Source organism: Arctopsyche grandis, chromosome 1 (assembly GCF_051622035.1).
Source record: "Arctopsyche grandis isolate Sample6627 chromosome 1, ASM5162203v2, whole genome shotgun sequence".
NCBI classification, from domain to species: domain Eukaryota; kingdom Metazoa; phylum Arthropoda; class Insecta; order Trichoptera; family Hydropsychidae; genus Arctopsyche; species Arctopsyche grandis.
The window spans coordinates 7,712,908-7,727,850 of record NC_135355.1 but is presented as its reverse complement, the minus strand read 5'-3'; the positions used below and the strand labels follow the sequence as shown (position 1 = coordinate 7,727,850).

At 32.5% G+C, this 14,943-nt stretch overlaps 4 protein-coding genes across 4 annotated transcripts in view; 2 read left to right on the top strand and 2 right to left on the bottom strand.

Annotated features, from left to right (window-relative positions):
• Positions 1 to 10,070, top strand: part of LOC143915345 (tRNA dimethylallyltransferase-like) — a 168,058-nt gene extending 157,988 nt beyond the window's left edge. Inside the window, exons 5-7 of the mRNA XM_077435961.1 lie at positions 215 to 330; positions 9,257 to 9,467; positions 9,541 to 10,070. Of these exons, the coding sequence (XP_077292087.1) occupies positions 215 to 330; positions 9,257 to 9,467; positions 9,541 to 9,873 (660 nt within the window). The 3' untranslated portion in view covers positions 9,874 to 10,070. The remainder of the gene's footprint in view (positions 1 to 214; positions 331 to 9,256; positions 9,468 to 9,540) is intronic.
• LOC143915365 (cytochrome c oxidase subunit 6B1-like) overlaps positions 1 to 14,943 on the top strand; it is a 192,392-nt gene that overhangs the window by 136,447 nt on the left and 41,002 nt on the right. The window lies entirely within an intron of this gene.
• Positions 11,991 to 14,071, bottom strand: mtTFB1 (mitochondrial transcription factor B1). The gene has a single exon (XM_077431167.1). The coding sequence runs from the start codon at positions 14,069 to 14,071 to the stop codon at positions 13,010 to 13,012; it is 1,062 nt and encodes a 353-aa protein (XP_077287293.1). The 3' UTR covers positions 11,991 to 13,009.
• Ccdc56 (Coiled-coil domain containing 56) lies at positions 14,106 to 14,342 on the bottom strand. Its single transcript, XM_077431295.1, has one exon. It carries the CDS (start codon positions 14,340 to 14,342, stop codon positions 14,106 to 14,108), a length of 237 nt encoding a protein of 78 aa, XP_077287421.1.

Sequence of the window (14,943 nt, the reverse complement as noted above, 5' to 3'; positions counted from 1 at the left end):
TAAGACCCCGCATCAGTATATTTGGAAAAATAAAATAAATTATAAGTACTGGTCACTCGCTATCCATCACAGTGCGGCAAGTGTTAATGTGTATGTATGTAGATTTTCGATAAGGAAGTTTCACTTCTTCAGTGTGTATGTATGTACACAGTGTAAAAAATGATACATGTTCGATTTTTACCGCAATAGTTTTATGATTTTTTTTTTATTTCAGGATGTGCTCGACCAACGGCTAAATGATCGTGTTAATACAATGGTTGAAGAGGGTCTAGTCAATGAACTTTTAGATTTTCATGACAAATATAATAAAGGAAGGGTGCAAGATGGAAAGTAAGTAAATTTATAAATACATACTCACATACATACATATGTACATATATAGATGGGAAATTTTATTTGAAAGTAGATCGTATTTAATAAGAAGCTAACCTACATCTACTACATACATATATGTATGTTCATATACAAACTAAATAAAAGCTTTTAAAAATCTCGTATGCACAGAAGAAGCAACAATTTGAACGTCAAGTTTGAAGGAGTCAAATAAAGCTTTATATACATACATACATACAATGTTAGTAGGTATGTAAGCTGTTATTTATCTACATATGTATGATGTAAAAGACATCTTTCGGTTTGTTTCTTCTATGTAAGTACATGTGTACTTACTTCAGAGGTGCTCACTTTCATAAATAAAATGTCTTAGCAATAAATACACAAGAATAGCAAATAAATACACAAAGATCGACGGATGCATTGCTTTTTATTATTATTATTAAATAGTTTCGCGAGTGTTAAAAATGTCCATGATATTTTTCGACCGTGTTGATAGAAAGATTATGTTCCCAACCGGTCGATCTCAATTACGATTGTGCATTTTTAAAATAATAATTTCTTCCATATTTTAAAATAAAATATTAACAACAATTAATACATAAGCTGCAAATTTCATGTACATACATATTTCATGATAATTTTTTTTTTTGTTTTAAAAACCGTTCCTTTTTTGAAGATACGTCACATTATTATACTTTTACTCGCTTGAAAATGTTCCAATTTCAGGCAAAAACTCTAGAATCCTAACAAAAACATATCATTTAATCAACCACTTTACTTCATTATGAATTTACAAATTTGTCTCAACTTCAAAAGACTTAAAAAAATTCCTTCTCCGAAACGCTTTACATATGTACCTACATATATCCGATCGAATTAATTGGTGTTTATATTTTATTTTAAAATATGGAAATAATTATTATTTTCAAAATGCACAATCGTAATAGAGATCGACCAAATGCTGCTTCGCGATCGACCGGTTGGGAACCCTTGCCCTATGTTTTGAGAATCTACCCTCACAATTGAATTCCTTGAGGTGTTTTTTCCAACTAAGTCTATTCAAGAAACGAGCGACTTGGTTGACAGTGTTCGTAGCTACCGGTTGACTGCAAAGTATGCGTTACGCATATATATATATATATATATATATATATATATATATATATATATATATATATATATATATATATATATATATATATATATATATATATATATATATATATATATATATATATATATATATATATATATATATATATATATATATATTAATTTTTTTAAGTTTTTCCCAAAAATGAAACAAAAGGAACTTTTTTGTTATCTAAATTTATTTATATATATATATATATATTACGTAATATAAAAAAGTACAAAAACAAATAAAAATAAAAATACAAAATATAAAATAGTACAAGAACAAATACAAATAAAAACAGAAAATATAAAATGGTACAAGAAACTTAAAAGTAGTAATTTTTTCAATTATTGAAATAAGTAATTTTTCTAGAATTTTGAAACGGAATTGACGGGTTTTTTTGGATTATTATCTGGTTTTGGCGGAGGGAAATACCGGAACGCACATGCCGCACCACTACATCATGCACGACTGCATTATACCTATACTTTTACATTGTTGAAAAAACTAACAATTTTTTTTATATTACTTATGTGTTGGGAACTTTGTAACCACCGTGTATGAAAAAGCGAAGATACGTCCTCCTACGTCGAACGCCGAAGCGAAACTAATGACCACTGCATGTATATACACTAATACTGTCACCCAGGTCGCTCTTTTCTTGAACAGACTCTACCTTACTATAATAAATAGCAATTGCCTATAGTCAATCCGCTGTAAGAATACACTTAGGTAAAATGCACATATTGTCCTTTACACCCCATTTCGACAGCATTTCGCGCGTACAATGTTCTACTATCTGCCAGAAGTGCTATTGGTCGAGATGCGGTGTAAGAGACAGCATGTACGTTTTTCCTAAGTGTCTTCCTACAGCGGACGAACTTTCATTTCACAACACTTCATTTCACATTATGACGTTTGTTATAAAGATTCCCCGCTTCTATTTTATCGATCACTTTTGATTTACGTTATCATCACATACATACACAGCTGTTGACTTGTTGATGCGATCAATTGGTGAATTTCGCCAATTTAATTATTTATTATCAAAACGTGACCGTGGGGTGAAGTGGAGCGTAAATCAATAGCGACTAATGAAAGTTCTAAGAAGAATGACATCAGAGTGAAAGTCGAACACACGTAGCAAGTGAATGTGTGCGATTACAAACGTATCCGTAATAATGGCATATGGGGCCCAGAGCAATCGCAATAAATGAGATAGATAGATGATGTCATGGTGAATATACACATACAATTCCAGTATATGTGCTATTGATCGATATAAAAAAAACGCTGGGGAAAACTGGATGATGATATTTGGACATTTAAGAGTTTGGGGTACTGTCCAGAAATGTATCCCAACAAATTCTTTAAACGAAGTTGCTTGTTTCATAGCGTGGTACACGCCGGAGCAATCCGTTATTCAAATGTTGTAATTTCTATTGATACCATCTTATGTAAGTAGTAAACGGGTTGAAATTTTCGCTAGTTTTTGTTGTATCCATCTTTATCACTTTCATTTCAAAAACTAAAATTACTTCGACTCTAAAGGTACACACAAATAAAGCTGGATTTTTGTTTTGCAAGAAGTTGAGACACATCACAAATTCACAATGATTTGTTGATTCAAAATGAAGTAAGGTGGTTGAGCAAAGGGTCTTTATTACACGAAATAGAAACATTTTTAATTGAAAGAAAAAACAAGGAATGGTTTTTAATCCATCTTCTTCTAATCCATCTTCTTCTAATCCATCTTCTTCTAATCTATCTTTAATATATCTTCAAAACAAGGCATGTTTTTTTTAAAGAAGTTAAATGACATTAATGAGCTTCATAAAATTTACAGTTTCTTATAAATGAAAATGATGTCCAAAGTTTAGCAAAAACCAACCATGAAGTGGGAAATTTAGAATTACAGTCGATTGAATTTCAAAATGACGTTACGTTGATACAATTGAATTATTCTTATATTTATGTATATGGAATGTATTGAATCCAGAAAAATTCTGATATTTAAAGGACGTTAATGACGGGTCCGTATCAAAATATCAATTTTACGAAATGCAAAAATTTTTAATATTTGAATTTAGAATCAGTAGAAAGAAATAAACACTATCCGGGCTAATAATGGAGAGGTTTTTAGTTCGTTTAAAATATTTTTATATTTTATCAAATCAAACTATAATTTAATACTTAAATGATTTCAGTTTATAGTCAGTTCAGTCAATACGACTTTACCCAGAAGCAATTATATCATTATATTTTAATCCCCATTGGAAGTCGGTGTTGAAATGTCGGTGCGCCGAAATGACGCCGCGCTCAGTTGTACTGCGCCGAAATGTCGGCACGATTTTGTCCGCGCCGAATTGTCGGGGTGGCAGAAGTATCACTTTGTACCTATGTATATAAAAATGAAATACATCACAATTTATTAATGCAAAATGAAGGTATAATCTGTACATACATACCTATGAATAAGATAAATGAAAATAAAAAAGAAATTATTAAGAAAATGATGGCGTATTACTTGTGCATTGTATTCAAATTTCTAATAATGATCGTTCGATGAAATTACATGGGTAGTTCACCAGCGGTGCATCTAAACACATATTGAAAAATTATGTAAATTGCCGTGTAATTCTGGGTTTTTATTAATCATCGTCGCGTCTCGTCTCGTCCGACCGGCTTCATTTCATTTCTTTCTTATTATTATTTTTTTCAAATTATTAATCATCTCGGTTTTTCACCGACTAACGCTATGTTGTATATTGTACTCGATGAATTGATCTGACGCTTTCTCGGTAGGTAAAAATTATGTGTGAATTCTGGATTTAGTGAGGCCGTCAAGTGTGAAGGTCCGAAGATGTTCATTGTGTTCATCGTGTTCATTGCTGTGAAATCGAATAAAATTATCTTATTTCGATTAGTAATTTATAGTGGAATTTATTTTTTGACAAATTTTATTCGTATGACGTGTAATAAACGAATTGTGTCGACAGCGGGCGCCATCTTGGACGAATTTAGATATTTTGTCATTCTCGGAGTGAGTACATACATATGTATGTATATTTATGTACGTATGTCCGTAACAGAGATAACAATATTAATAACTATGGATTACATATGTACATATGAACATGATACGAACAATGATGGTGAAGATTCTACTAAACTAGCTTTAAATCGACTCATAACTAAAGAGCGGAACAACTTTGCGCCGTTCTTTGTTAATTTGCTCTCTAGCTTTGTAGTACAAAGCTAGATAGCAAAAAAAAAGGTTCACCATAAAAATTAACGATGCACGGCGAACAATGATAGCAATGAACGGCCCAAAGTGGCTCCGGTCTCTACTCATAATATGTCAGTTATCAACTTCATACTTAAAAAATGTTTTTTTTACATATTATTATTAAAATTTAAGTAATCGATTCTATTATATAATATAATAGGTTTTTTTTAAAGTACATACTACAGAGTGCAATTTACCGTAATTTCAGTTTACCGGTAAGCTGATAATTTTTATATCAATTACCGGTTTACCGGATTTTTAATTTAAATAAAAATAAACGACTTTTTTTTATACTAAATAGAATTAACCAAACGCCAATACAAATTATTTATTATATACTAAGATGTATTGCCAAAAAAGGTATGAGTGGTAAAGAATTTTTTTATAAATTAATATTTTATTTAGGACTAAAAAATATTTATTTTTCATTGGTTGTTTAAGAAAATACAATGTATTCACACTATCGTCCGGTAATTGTGATATACATCATTTAAAAAAAATTCAGTTTTTATTTCTTTTCTCACAATTTCTTCTGGGTAGTTTTTTTTTCATCTGGGTAGGTTCCTTTCCCAAACTGACTTCAGTTTTATTTATAATAGCTAACTGAGACGTATCTTTTCCTGATAACACACATGTAATCATAAATGGAACTACTGCAATATAATCATCGGAATCTGAAAATTCCTTGTAAATTCGTTCACATTATTTTCATTATTGTATATATTTTTCTCCTGGGTGAAGCACTGGGACGGACTAAAGGAGGCATTGTGATAAAACGCAGCGAATATGTTTTGTTAATTTACCGGTAAAATTAATAATTTACTGACTATCGAGCTATTTTCGGGCCATTTACCAGTAAACCGGTTTACCGGTAATGGACTCCCTAGTATATACATATATTTTTATTTTTTATCCTTAATCTACATAATATTCACAATACATAATAGGTCTATTCTATTAGCTATCGATCCAGCGATCATTTATTATTTATTACACATTATTTTTCTTGTTAGTATTGTCTTATTTTGATGTTAGTGCACTATGTATGTATTACAGAACCAATGTTCACTCCGGTTCGTTTATGAACATACTAGTTTGTTCATACAGGTACTACATATTAGTTTTAGTTTAAGTGCTAACACTCAAAAGCTATCACTAAACAGACAAACTATTGGCTGTCAAAATCTTTGAAATGTTAAATCGCCAATTATTTGAAATGGAAAATCCTATGGAAACCGCATTATAACGTTTCTATAATTCCCGTTACCATTAATATTAAAAATATCGCAACCCAGGGTAAGCATATATGTATATATATAAAGAGGACAAGACAAACGATTGAAAGTACTTAAGCGTATGTCTAATACTTTGTGCATGGACAAACTAATTCGTTTGTCAATTTGTTCTTTTGTGAACACTATAACTGGCCAGATTACTTGGTTTATGAACAAAATTAACATGTTCATGAACGAACGAAATGTACACTTTGACTGTAGCATATTTTATTTTACATATGTATGTACCAGGAAGACCTAACAGGTATACCCCAATGCGCCTTCACGGCCAATAACAAACATCGCAGCATTATTTATTACGTAAATCGCTGAATTTCGAGATGCTGAAAAACTCGAAAGTAACTGTTGATTACTGAATACATTAATCCATTTAGATATTTATGTATTTAGACTGTACATAAATTTTATTTTACATAAATCAAATTCAGATAGTGGTGGCATAGTAGGTAAGATGGTTTTTGCCAATTTGATGGAGGGACTGTTGCAACAATGAAATCAGATAAATTGGCATACTCTGATAGGAAACGATCAACATGGAGTCCTAAATATCCAAGTCTGACCAGCAGCATTATAACATTATATACATTATTTAGACCTTTCGACACAAATTTAGCAGTTCTATATTGGAAACCGTAGTTTTTGTAAGGGAATCCTAAAATCCCAGGCTCTGAGCTTTTCATTTAATTTACCAAGGCACTGTAAAGATACTTATGTACGTGCAACCTGATATTTCATATGAACTTTGAATTCAGTTTTAAATTCCCAACCCAAAATAAATCAAGTACATATACAGCTGAGTATATAATCAAGTCTAACTAATTGTGAAATCATAAAGCATTTTAGGGGAAGTGTCATGCATTATTAAGCCAAAATTTATTTGGTGGAACTTTTTTTTTAATTTTAAATGTATAGCATGTTTGAAGTATATTTTCGCCTCGGTATAATACTTAAATTAAATAAATTATTTTAAATGCGTTGTAGGTGTCCACGTTTAGTATAAACACTGTCAGCTCGTCCGTTACAATGTAACACGGTATGTAAGTCGCAATGAAGCAATTGTACAGTTTAAAACCCATACATCTTTGGTAGGCAGTCAGTCATATCCTGTGTTGTAATGATATTTTAAAGGGTCACGACACACCGTGCACATTATATGTAACATAAAAGACATCACATACAAAGTACATACTGATACATATATACATATAATTTGTGCGAATGTGTGTATGTGTCAGTGTGTTCGCGTTTGCATAACCTGTCGCAAATTGATTTCTATTGCCCCAGGTTGTGTGTTGCGTATTTACATGACAGTATTGCGAACTTTCCCATACAGGTAAATGACATCGCTTTTCGTCCCTCGAGGGCGAATTGTGTCTTTGTATACGGGTGCGTAAGGACGGGAATCGCGTGCGCGTAGGTACGCTTTCGACTCAACCCTGATGTGTATTTTTACGCTTTTTACACGTAATGTGATATGAGACAAAGTCATTATTACCTGGTCGTATACCGGTGGACGAGGCCAACAACCCTCTCAGGTGTGCATTGCGTTATCGTACGCTCACTTCACCGTGTGACTTCCAGAATTGGATAACGCGTCGTCAAAAATTGCCTTCTCAAAATGAAGATCCATTCACATTTGTGCAATATAGTGAAGAAAAAATGGTCGCAAACGCTAAATAGCTCGGTGTTGCGCTAATGCTAACCATCGTGAGGTTTCCGAATTCGGGACCTGGGTTGACCTCGATTAACGTTAATTTATTTCGAGGATTTATATAGTATTGCTGGTCAGACTTGGATATTTGTGACTCCTAGTCGACCGTTCCTATCAGAGTTTGCCAATTTATCTTATTTCATTGTTGAAACGGTTCCTCACCAAAAAAATTGCGAGAACACCATCCTATCTACTATTTGTCACCACTATTTGAATATGATTTAAAATTTATAATCCATAAGTTTATATATGTACATGTTTAATACCATAGATTTCGCTCAGGGGCAACCCGTAATGACATTATGGAAAAATATAAATAAATAAAAAGCTCCGGAATTCTTGAATATGTATGGTGACGTCGCAAACGTCACAAACACATATTTACCTCTACATTGGTGACAATACTCGCAAACGACTTAGGGCGAAAACACACAGTGGTGCACGTGGCACTTAGTTTTTTTTAGATACTTTTAAACATGCGATGGGCCGTGCCTTGCACATATTCATGAAACGCCCAGCACGCCCCGCCCCAAAATGGCCCTCTGGGGTGTTTGCGGTAAAATTGGATGGATGACACGATCCGAGTGCACTCAGACCGAGTCCGCTAATTTTGTCATTTGGATGTTACACGTACGCTACTTGAACGTTGCCACTTTATGAGTAACGTCCAAGTGATCAAATTAGGTTACTCAGTCTGGGTTCTTTCGTGTCGTGTCAACCCGATATAAGGTATTTTTTAAATAAAATTTTTCCTTATACATATGTATTTGTTTATTTACTTTTTTTTTAAATATTGTTATTTATACAAAGTTTACATAAATTCGAGCTACATAATTTGAATAAGGTATCTAAATATACAGTTATGCAATAAATATACAATTGGTTCAAACTGCATGTATCATATTAAATTCATTTGTCTGATACAAAGCAATCAATCAATTCCTATTACATTGCACTTTTTACTGTTCAAAGAAAAACTTCAAGCTGTTATATTAAATTAAAATAATCTAGATTATTTTATCATTTAAATTATTATTATTTATTTTATTTTATCATTTAAAATTTGTTTAAAGAATTAATTTGGAAACTTGAAATTGATAGTGTGCGCCTATTTTTTAATGGTTGTAATTTTAATAAGTGGGTTGTAATGTATACAAATCTGGATGCATGTATGTATCTACATATTATACATACTTTGATATCTCTGAAGTTACTATTTAAGCTTCCGCCGTGCAAACTGGTTCGAATCACCACAGTAACCTATCTCATGATATAAAATGTCACCATGTTTGCGTATTATTTACACGTAACATTTTTTTTTTGACCTTTATATAAAAAAATATCCGCGATTCATTTAATTTTTCAATAAGTTATCTATGTATGTACGTACAATCATTTTTAAATCAAATAAACCTTGAAATGCGTGTGTGTGTACATACATGATTATATATGATATTTTATAAGTTGTGTGTACTTTTCTTCTTCAGACCAACTGATTATACAAGGGGCGTTTTTCAGTCTATCGGTTTTAAAGAATTTCACGATTATTTGATGTTGGATGAGAATGAACGGCAAACAGAACAAGGTCAAAAACTATTTCAAGAAAGCTTAAATAATCTGAAAATTGCTACCATAAGATATTCAAAGAAGCAGAGAAAAATGTTTAAAAATAGATTACTGGGATGTCCAAATCGTCAGGTATTCATTAATTCGGTAAAATTACTACTATTCTAATATGTGTTCACTAATAATTTTCATTCCTGAATTCTAGGTGCCGCCGATATATAAATTGGATACATCTGATGTCTCTCAGTGGCAGACTAATGTTGAGGATAAAGCATTATCTATCATTGAAAGTTTTATGAAGGATACAAAATGTCCAGTTGAACCTGAGGCGTTTTCTTTGGGTGTTCATTATCAGGAAGGCTTTAATCGGGACGTTTCCCATTTCTGTCAAACATGCAAACGAGTATTTATTGGGGATTTGCAGTTTGATATTCATTTGAAGTCGAACAAACATAAATTGGTTGCAAAAAGAATATTGAAAATAAAGGCAAAGTCAAATAAAAACAGTGATTCTGTTAAAGGGAGTAGCAGTTTTTAAAACTGTGAATCCTTTGAATTTCAGTCCACAGTTTGCTACTGAAATATGTATTCCAATAAATATTATGAAAAAAATATTCCAATAAATATTAAATACATTGTGTGCAAGCTGTTTTAAGTAGAGATATCTACATTTAAATAGCAAAACTATTAATAAATTTCTCAGTATGAATTTGTTTTGTTTTTTATATTCATTCATCAATAGTTTTCATTGAAATTTACATGGAATTGACGAATTCACTTTAAAAAAGTACATACATATATATATTATTAACTAAAGACTGAAAAACTAATATCAATATCTATGGAAAAACTATCAAACTGACAATAAGAAAATAACTTAATTACTAATAATTTAATAAAAGATAATAATACATAATACGAATTTTAAAGAATAATTAATATCTAATGTGTACATATAGAATTGATTTCAAAACGAAATGAAAAAATATCTATATATGTAGTATAATGATAAATTAATAAATACACAATAAAAATAAATTATTGTGTAATTGAAATAAATAAACCAATGCAGTAAAAATATTAGTACGGGTACTAGTCAATTACTAAGAGGTGGGGCGCTCTCAATACTCGCAGATACGCGCGAAAGAGGAAAAGCGCTTTTTATTATAGCAGGTGACAGCATGCTATTCACAGACACTACACAAGCGCAATTGTACGCACCGATACTTAATAACCAGCCTGTAATATGTATTGTGGATGAAGGGCGCATCGACATCTCAGCGCAAACCAACTTAGCGCCCACTTTCGGATCAGACAACTCAGCGCAACGACAATTCGGCGCAAAATCATGTTTTTCAATAAGTTTTAAAATGGTTGAAATGCACGATATGGTCCACCATTCAAATGCAAGATAATTTAAATCAATGGTCGATAAATACGTCAATACATACATACGTATACGCGTACATTTTAGATATGAATGGCAGAACCCATGAAGACGGGCTTGTGAACCTTGGTCTAGAATCCGTTCATACGTAAGATTTTTTGCTGTCTATCCTGGTGTGGAAACTCCTTTTAATAAATATTTTTTGCGGAACTCAGTCGAGAAACCTGAATACGTAGGATTTGAAAACATAATTTTTGGGGAAAAAATCGAAAACCAAAGATTCTCCCATTTTTTATCAGAAGCAAAGTTCATAATGACGATTTGCGAACCTTAGTTTAGGACCCTGCATACGTAAAAGTTTGGATAGCTAAAAAACTATTTGAAAAAAATTGCTGACCGGTTTAGAAACCCTGCTTAAAAATACATTTTTGCGGCCTTAGTTGAGAAACCCTGCTTGCATAATATTTCAAGGCCAAAGAGTACCAAATAAATTTATTCGCATTTATGAAATTATCATGTAGATATGGCCGACAATTTCAATACAGTAATTATTTTCGAAAACGCATTTAAAACTTATTGAAAAAATTGATTTTGCGCTGAATTGTCGTTGTGCTGAGTTGTCTGCGCCGATAGGTCGGCGCTAAGTTGGTTTGCGCTGATTTGTCGTGCCACCGGATGAAGTAATGAGCGGTGAAATTTTCTGAAGCAGAGACATCTAGTGGCGAGTAGATCACCTATAAGCCGAACGCAGTTTGCTTATTTATTTGTATGCATGTGTGCAATGCGTTGCACGTAACTATTAGAGACATCTATACTTAAATAATAAAAAGTAAACTTCCACTTATTATTTTTTTCTATTGTATAATAGATGTCTCATTTCATTAAAAAGTTATAAATTTAAATAAAATCTTAGAATATTAGAGTTCAAATTTATGAAAAAAAAGCTTGTCAAATACAATTAAAATCTGAATAAAATTTTTCCTTCAAGTACATATTTTGATGTCCATAACCGAATAGCTTTCAACCCATAAATATTGGTGAAAATAAGAAAAAAATATTAATTGAATTGTTTACTTTTCTAACCAGGGCTGTGTAGTCGGACCAAAATTTATCGAGTCTGACTCCGAATTCATTTTATAATTCAACTCCGACTCCAACTTAAATGATTTTATCGGCTATTCTTGCCAACATAGAAAATTGATAGTAATAAAATATCGGGTTTCAAAATATAAATAAAAATAAAGGAATTAAAACAATCACTAAAAATTGGTATACAATTCAATTTATTAAATTATTGGTAATAAAATAGGTATAAATAAAAAGTAAGTACTCATAGTGGATGTGTGTGAATTTCATACACAAATAAGTCAATGCAAAAATTAAAATTAAACAAAATATGAGACGGAGAAAACAATCGGTTTTGGCCACAAAACATCAAAATACGTGCAATTCAACGATTTTATTTATAATGTAATTAAAATCACGATTGCTATAAAGAAATTATTAAATTAAAATTTATTGGAGCTAGTTGAAACATAACATAATACTATAAATTGAAGAAAATAATAAAAAGGAGTTGGAGTTGGTAGGTTTTGTACGACTCTGACTCCACAGCCCTGCTTATAACTAGTCACCGGAGCCTGAGGGGGCCGTGTATTGTTCAAAGGTTGTAAATGCATTGTTAAAGGTTTGCCGAACAATGGATAGCACTGTGACTATCCTACCTCTACTTATAACTGACGCCAATTATAAAAAGTTCACATAAGCAGAATTTTGCTCTCCCAAAAACTGCTTTACTTTTTCTCATGTGTCTCACCTCACATTGGCATGAAGATACTCGTATTTGTGTTGCAAATCAAGTTCATATATTAATTTTTAAATGGTCATTTACAATTTTCAATTTTTATTTTAATAGAAAGTTTTCAGACCGGTGATTAAAAACCTAATTATATATATTACCTGTTTCTTGCGAATTACAAACTTTTTTTGGTTCTTTCAGGAAGCATGATATAAATTAGCTATTTAAATGTTTAGTAATAAATTCTAATACAATATAAATAATACATATTCGTGTGTATGAATAATAAACGAACAAATCAAGATTTAATAAAAACTCGATTTTTAATAATTTTTATTATAAATTAATTCTTTTTTTCTAGGCGATCAATTGGAAACACAAAAAAAAACATTTTGTAATGATTTTTTAAATTTTATATTCAACATAAAACTACATCCATATATATCATCTACACATTCAAAAAGAAACAAAGCAAGCAAAATATATTATTTACAAAAGATTTTCTTTATAGTCTGTAATTTTTTCTGTATTAATAATCTGTGATGTTTTATACGCTCGAAAATCATAACTAGCAATATGTGGATACTCTTTAATCAACTCATTGTAGGCATGGCAAAGACGTTTAAACTCAAAATTAGATATTTGATATGGTCTAATAAGAGGATCGACATCGGCCATTTCAAAAATCCTCTCCGTTAAATCCTCTCTGAGGTCTTCGGGAAACAGTGTGCTGACGCTCCTTCTTGAATACTTCTGACGCATGTTGAAAGTATTCCTCAACAGCTTTTCAATTAATTTGAAGTCCAACTTAATGATCGGCTCCTTTAACGGGGTCAGCGTGACGACGCCTACGTCCACATCTGGAGGCGGGATAAATGACTTTCCTAAAATATTGTACTTGTGATCAACTTTGCACCAATTTTGGCACATAACTGAGAGCCTGCATCGTTGTTCTTCAGCCTCCCTGGCCGCCATCCTTTCGGCGACTTCTTTTTGAAAGGTGAGGGTCATACGAGTGCGACCATAAGCCCAAGCGCCCGACTTGGTCGACATTGCTTCGAGCCATCTGATCAGGAGTATGGTAGAAACGCTGAATGGTAAATTTCCTATTAGGTGGACACTAGGCGGTTTCTCGTCCCAATTACATTTAGTGGCTCCCCTGAATACATCTTCGAGATTGGTCTTAAGAATGTCTCCGGTGATTATATTGAAGTTGATGGAACTTTTGCAAGAATCCCTCAATAATTCTAGGGTCGGTAGGAATCTTTCATCTTTTTCGATAACTGTTAATTGAGCCGGGTTTTGACGCATAATAGAGCGTGTGATTGAGCCGGGACCGGGGCCTACCTCGCACACGTGAATGCCTTCCAACTTTCCAGCGGACTTCACAAACTTGTCGGTGATGCGTTCGTTCAAGAGAAAATTTTGGGAGAAGGATTTAAGAGCTCGGATTCGATACAGCCGTAGAAGATCGTGCACACCAGCCAGAGGAGGTAAACGAAGAGGTGGTCTTGTCGCAGTCTTAACCAATGCATTTTTTACAGCCGCCATCTCTACTCGACTCTAATCTAGTTGACTATGACACTTAATCGACAACCTTCTCCGGAGGAATGAAGTCGTCCAGGAAGGTCTCCTGCTTGATGGCGGTGAGCGAGTATACGTAGATGCTGAAGGCCGCGGCTCCCAACAACGAGCCTGTGATCACGTTGTTGCGTCTTACTTTCTGTAGCTTGACAACTCGGGCTCTGTTTTGCTCCTCCACGAACTGCATCATCTGCTGCTGCAGCCTCGTGTGCTTCTTCTCGGTCGGGACGCCGGACATCTCGTCTAACCTCAAAACAACACGACACCAACACCGACACTGACGTTTAACGGCGCAGTGCGCATGCGCACTTCCACAAATATTACGCAACTTATTTTCTCCATTTTTACCATTGCACACACATTCTTTGCATAAACATAAATCTTACTTAGGATAATATAATCATAAATTAAATATATTTTAAAGCTATATTTGTCTGTAAAAATTAAAATTAAAAACATTTTAAATAGGTAAAATAAATTTAATTTTTTAATATAAATTTTTGAGTAAAAAATATGAATCTGGAGATCCTTTTATGTTGCTTTTACACGAAGCTGATTATTACAAGGTAATTCTATGTTTCATTAAGACATTCCATCAAGCCAAGCCAATATTTACTACATGTAGTAAAACGGCATTTTTTAAATCGGAATACAGCATTTTGCCCTCGATGATGTTTCTATTCATTTTTCAGTGATTGTAATGATATGATGGCGTTTTTTGGTTGCGAATTGTTTTAGTTCAAGCGATCAACATAAAATTTTGCTTTTTACGTTAGCTGAGTAAGAATAAATTTTTATCGTTGACCAAAGCGCACAAAATGGCAAAGTTACAAAACGAT

What these genes read in the sequence shown, in the direction of transcription:
- mtTFB1 (XM_077431167.1), bottom strand. Translation starts at nt 14,071, where the DNA reads ATGGCGGCTGTAAAAAATGCATTGGTTAAGACTGCGACAAGACCACCT.
- Ccdc56 (XM_077431295.1), bottom strand. Translation starts at nt 14,342, where the DNA reads ATGTCCGGCGTCCCGACCGAGAAGAAGCACACGAGGCTGCAGCAGCAG.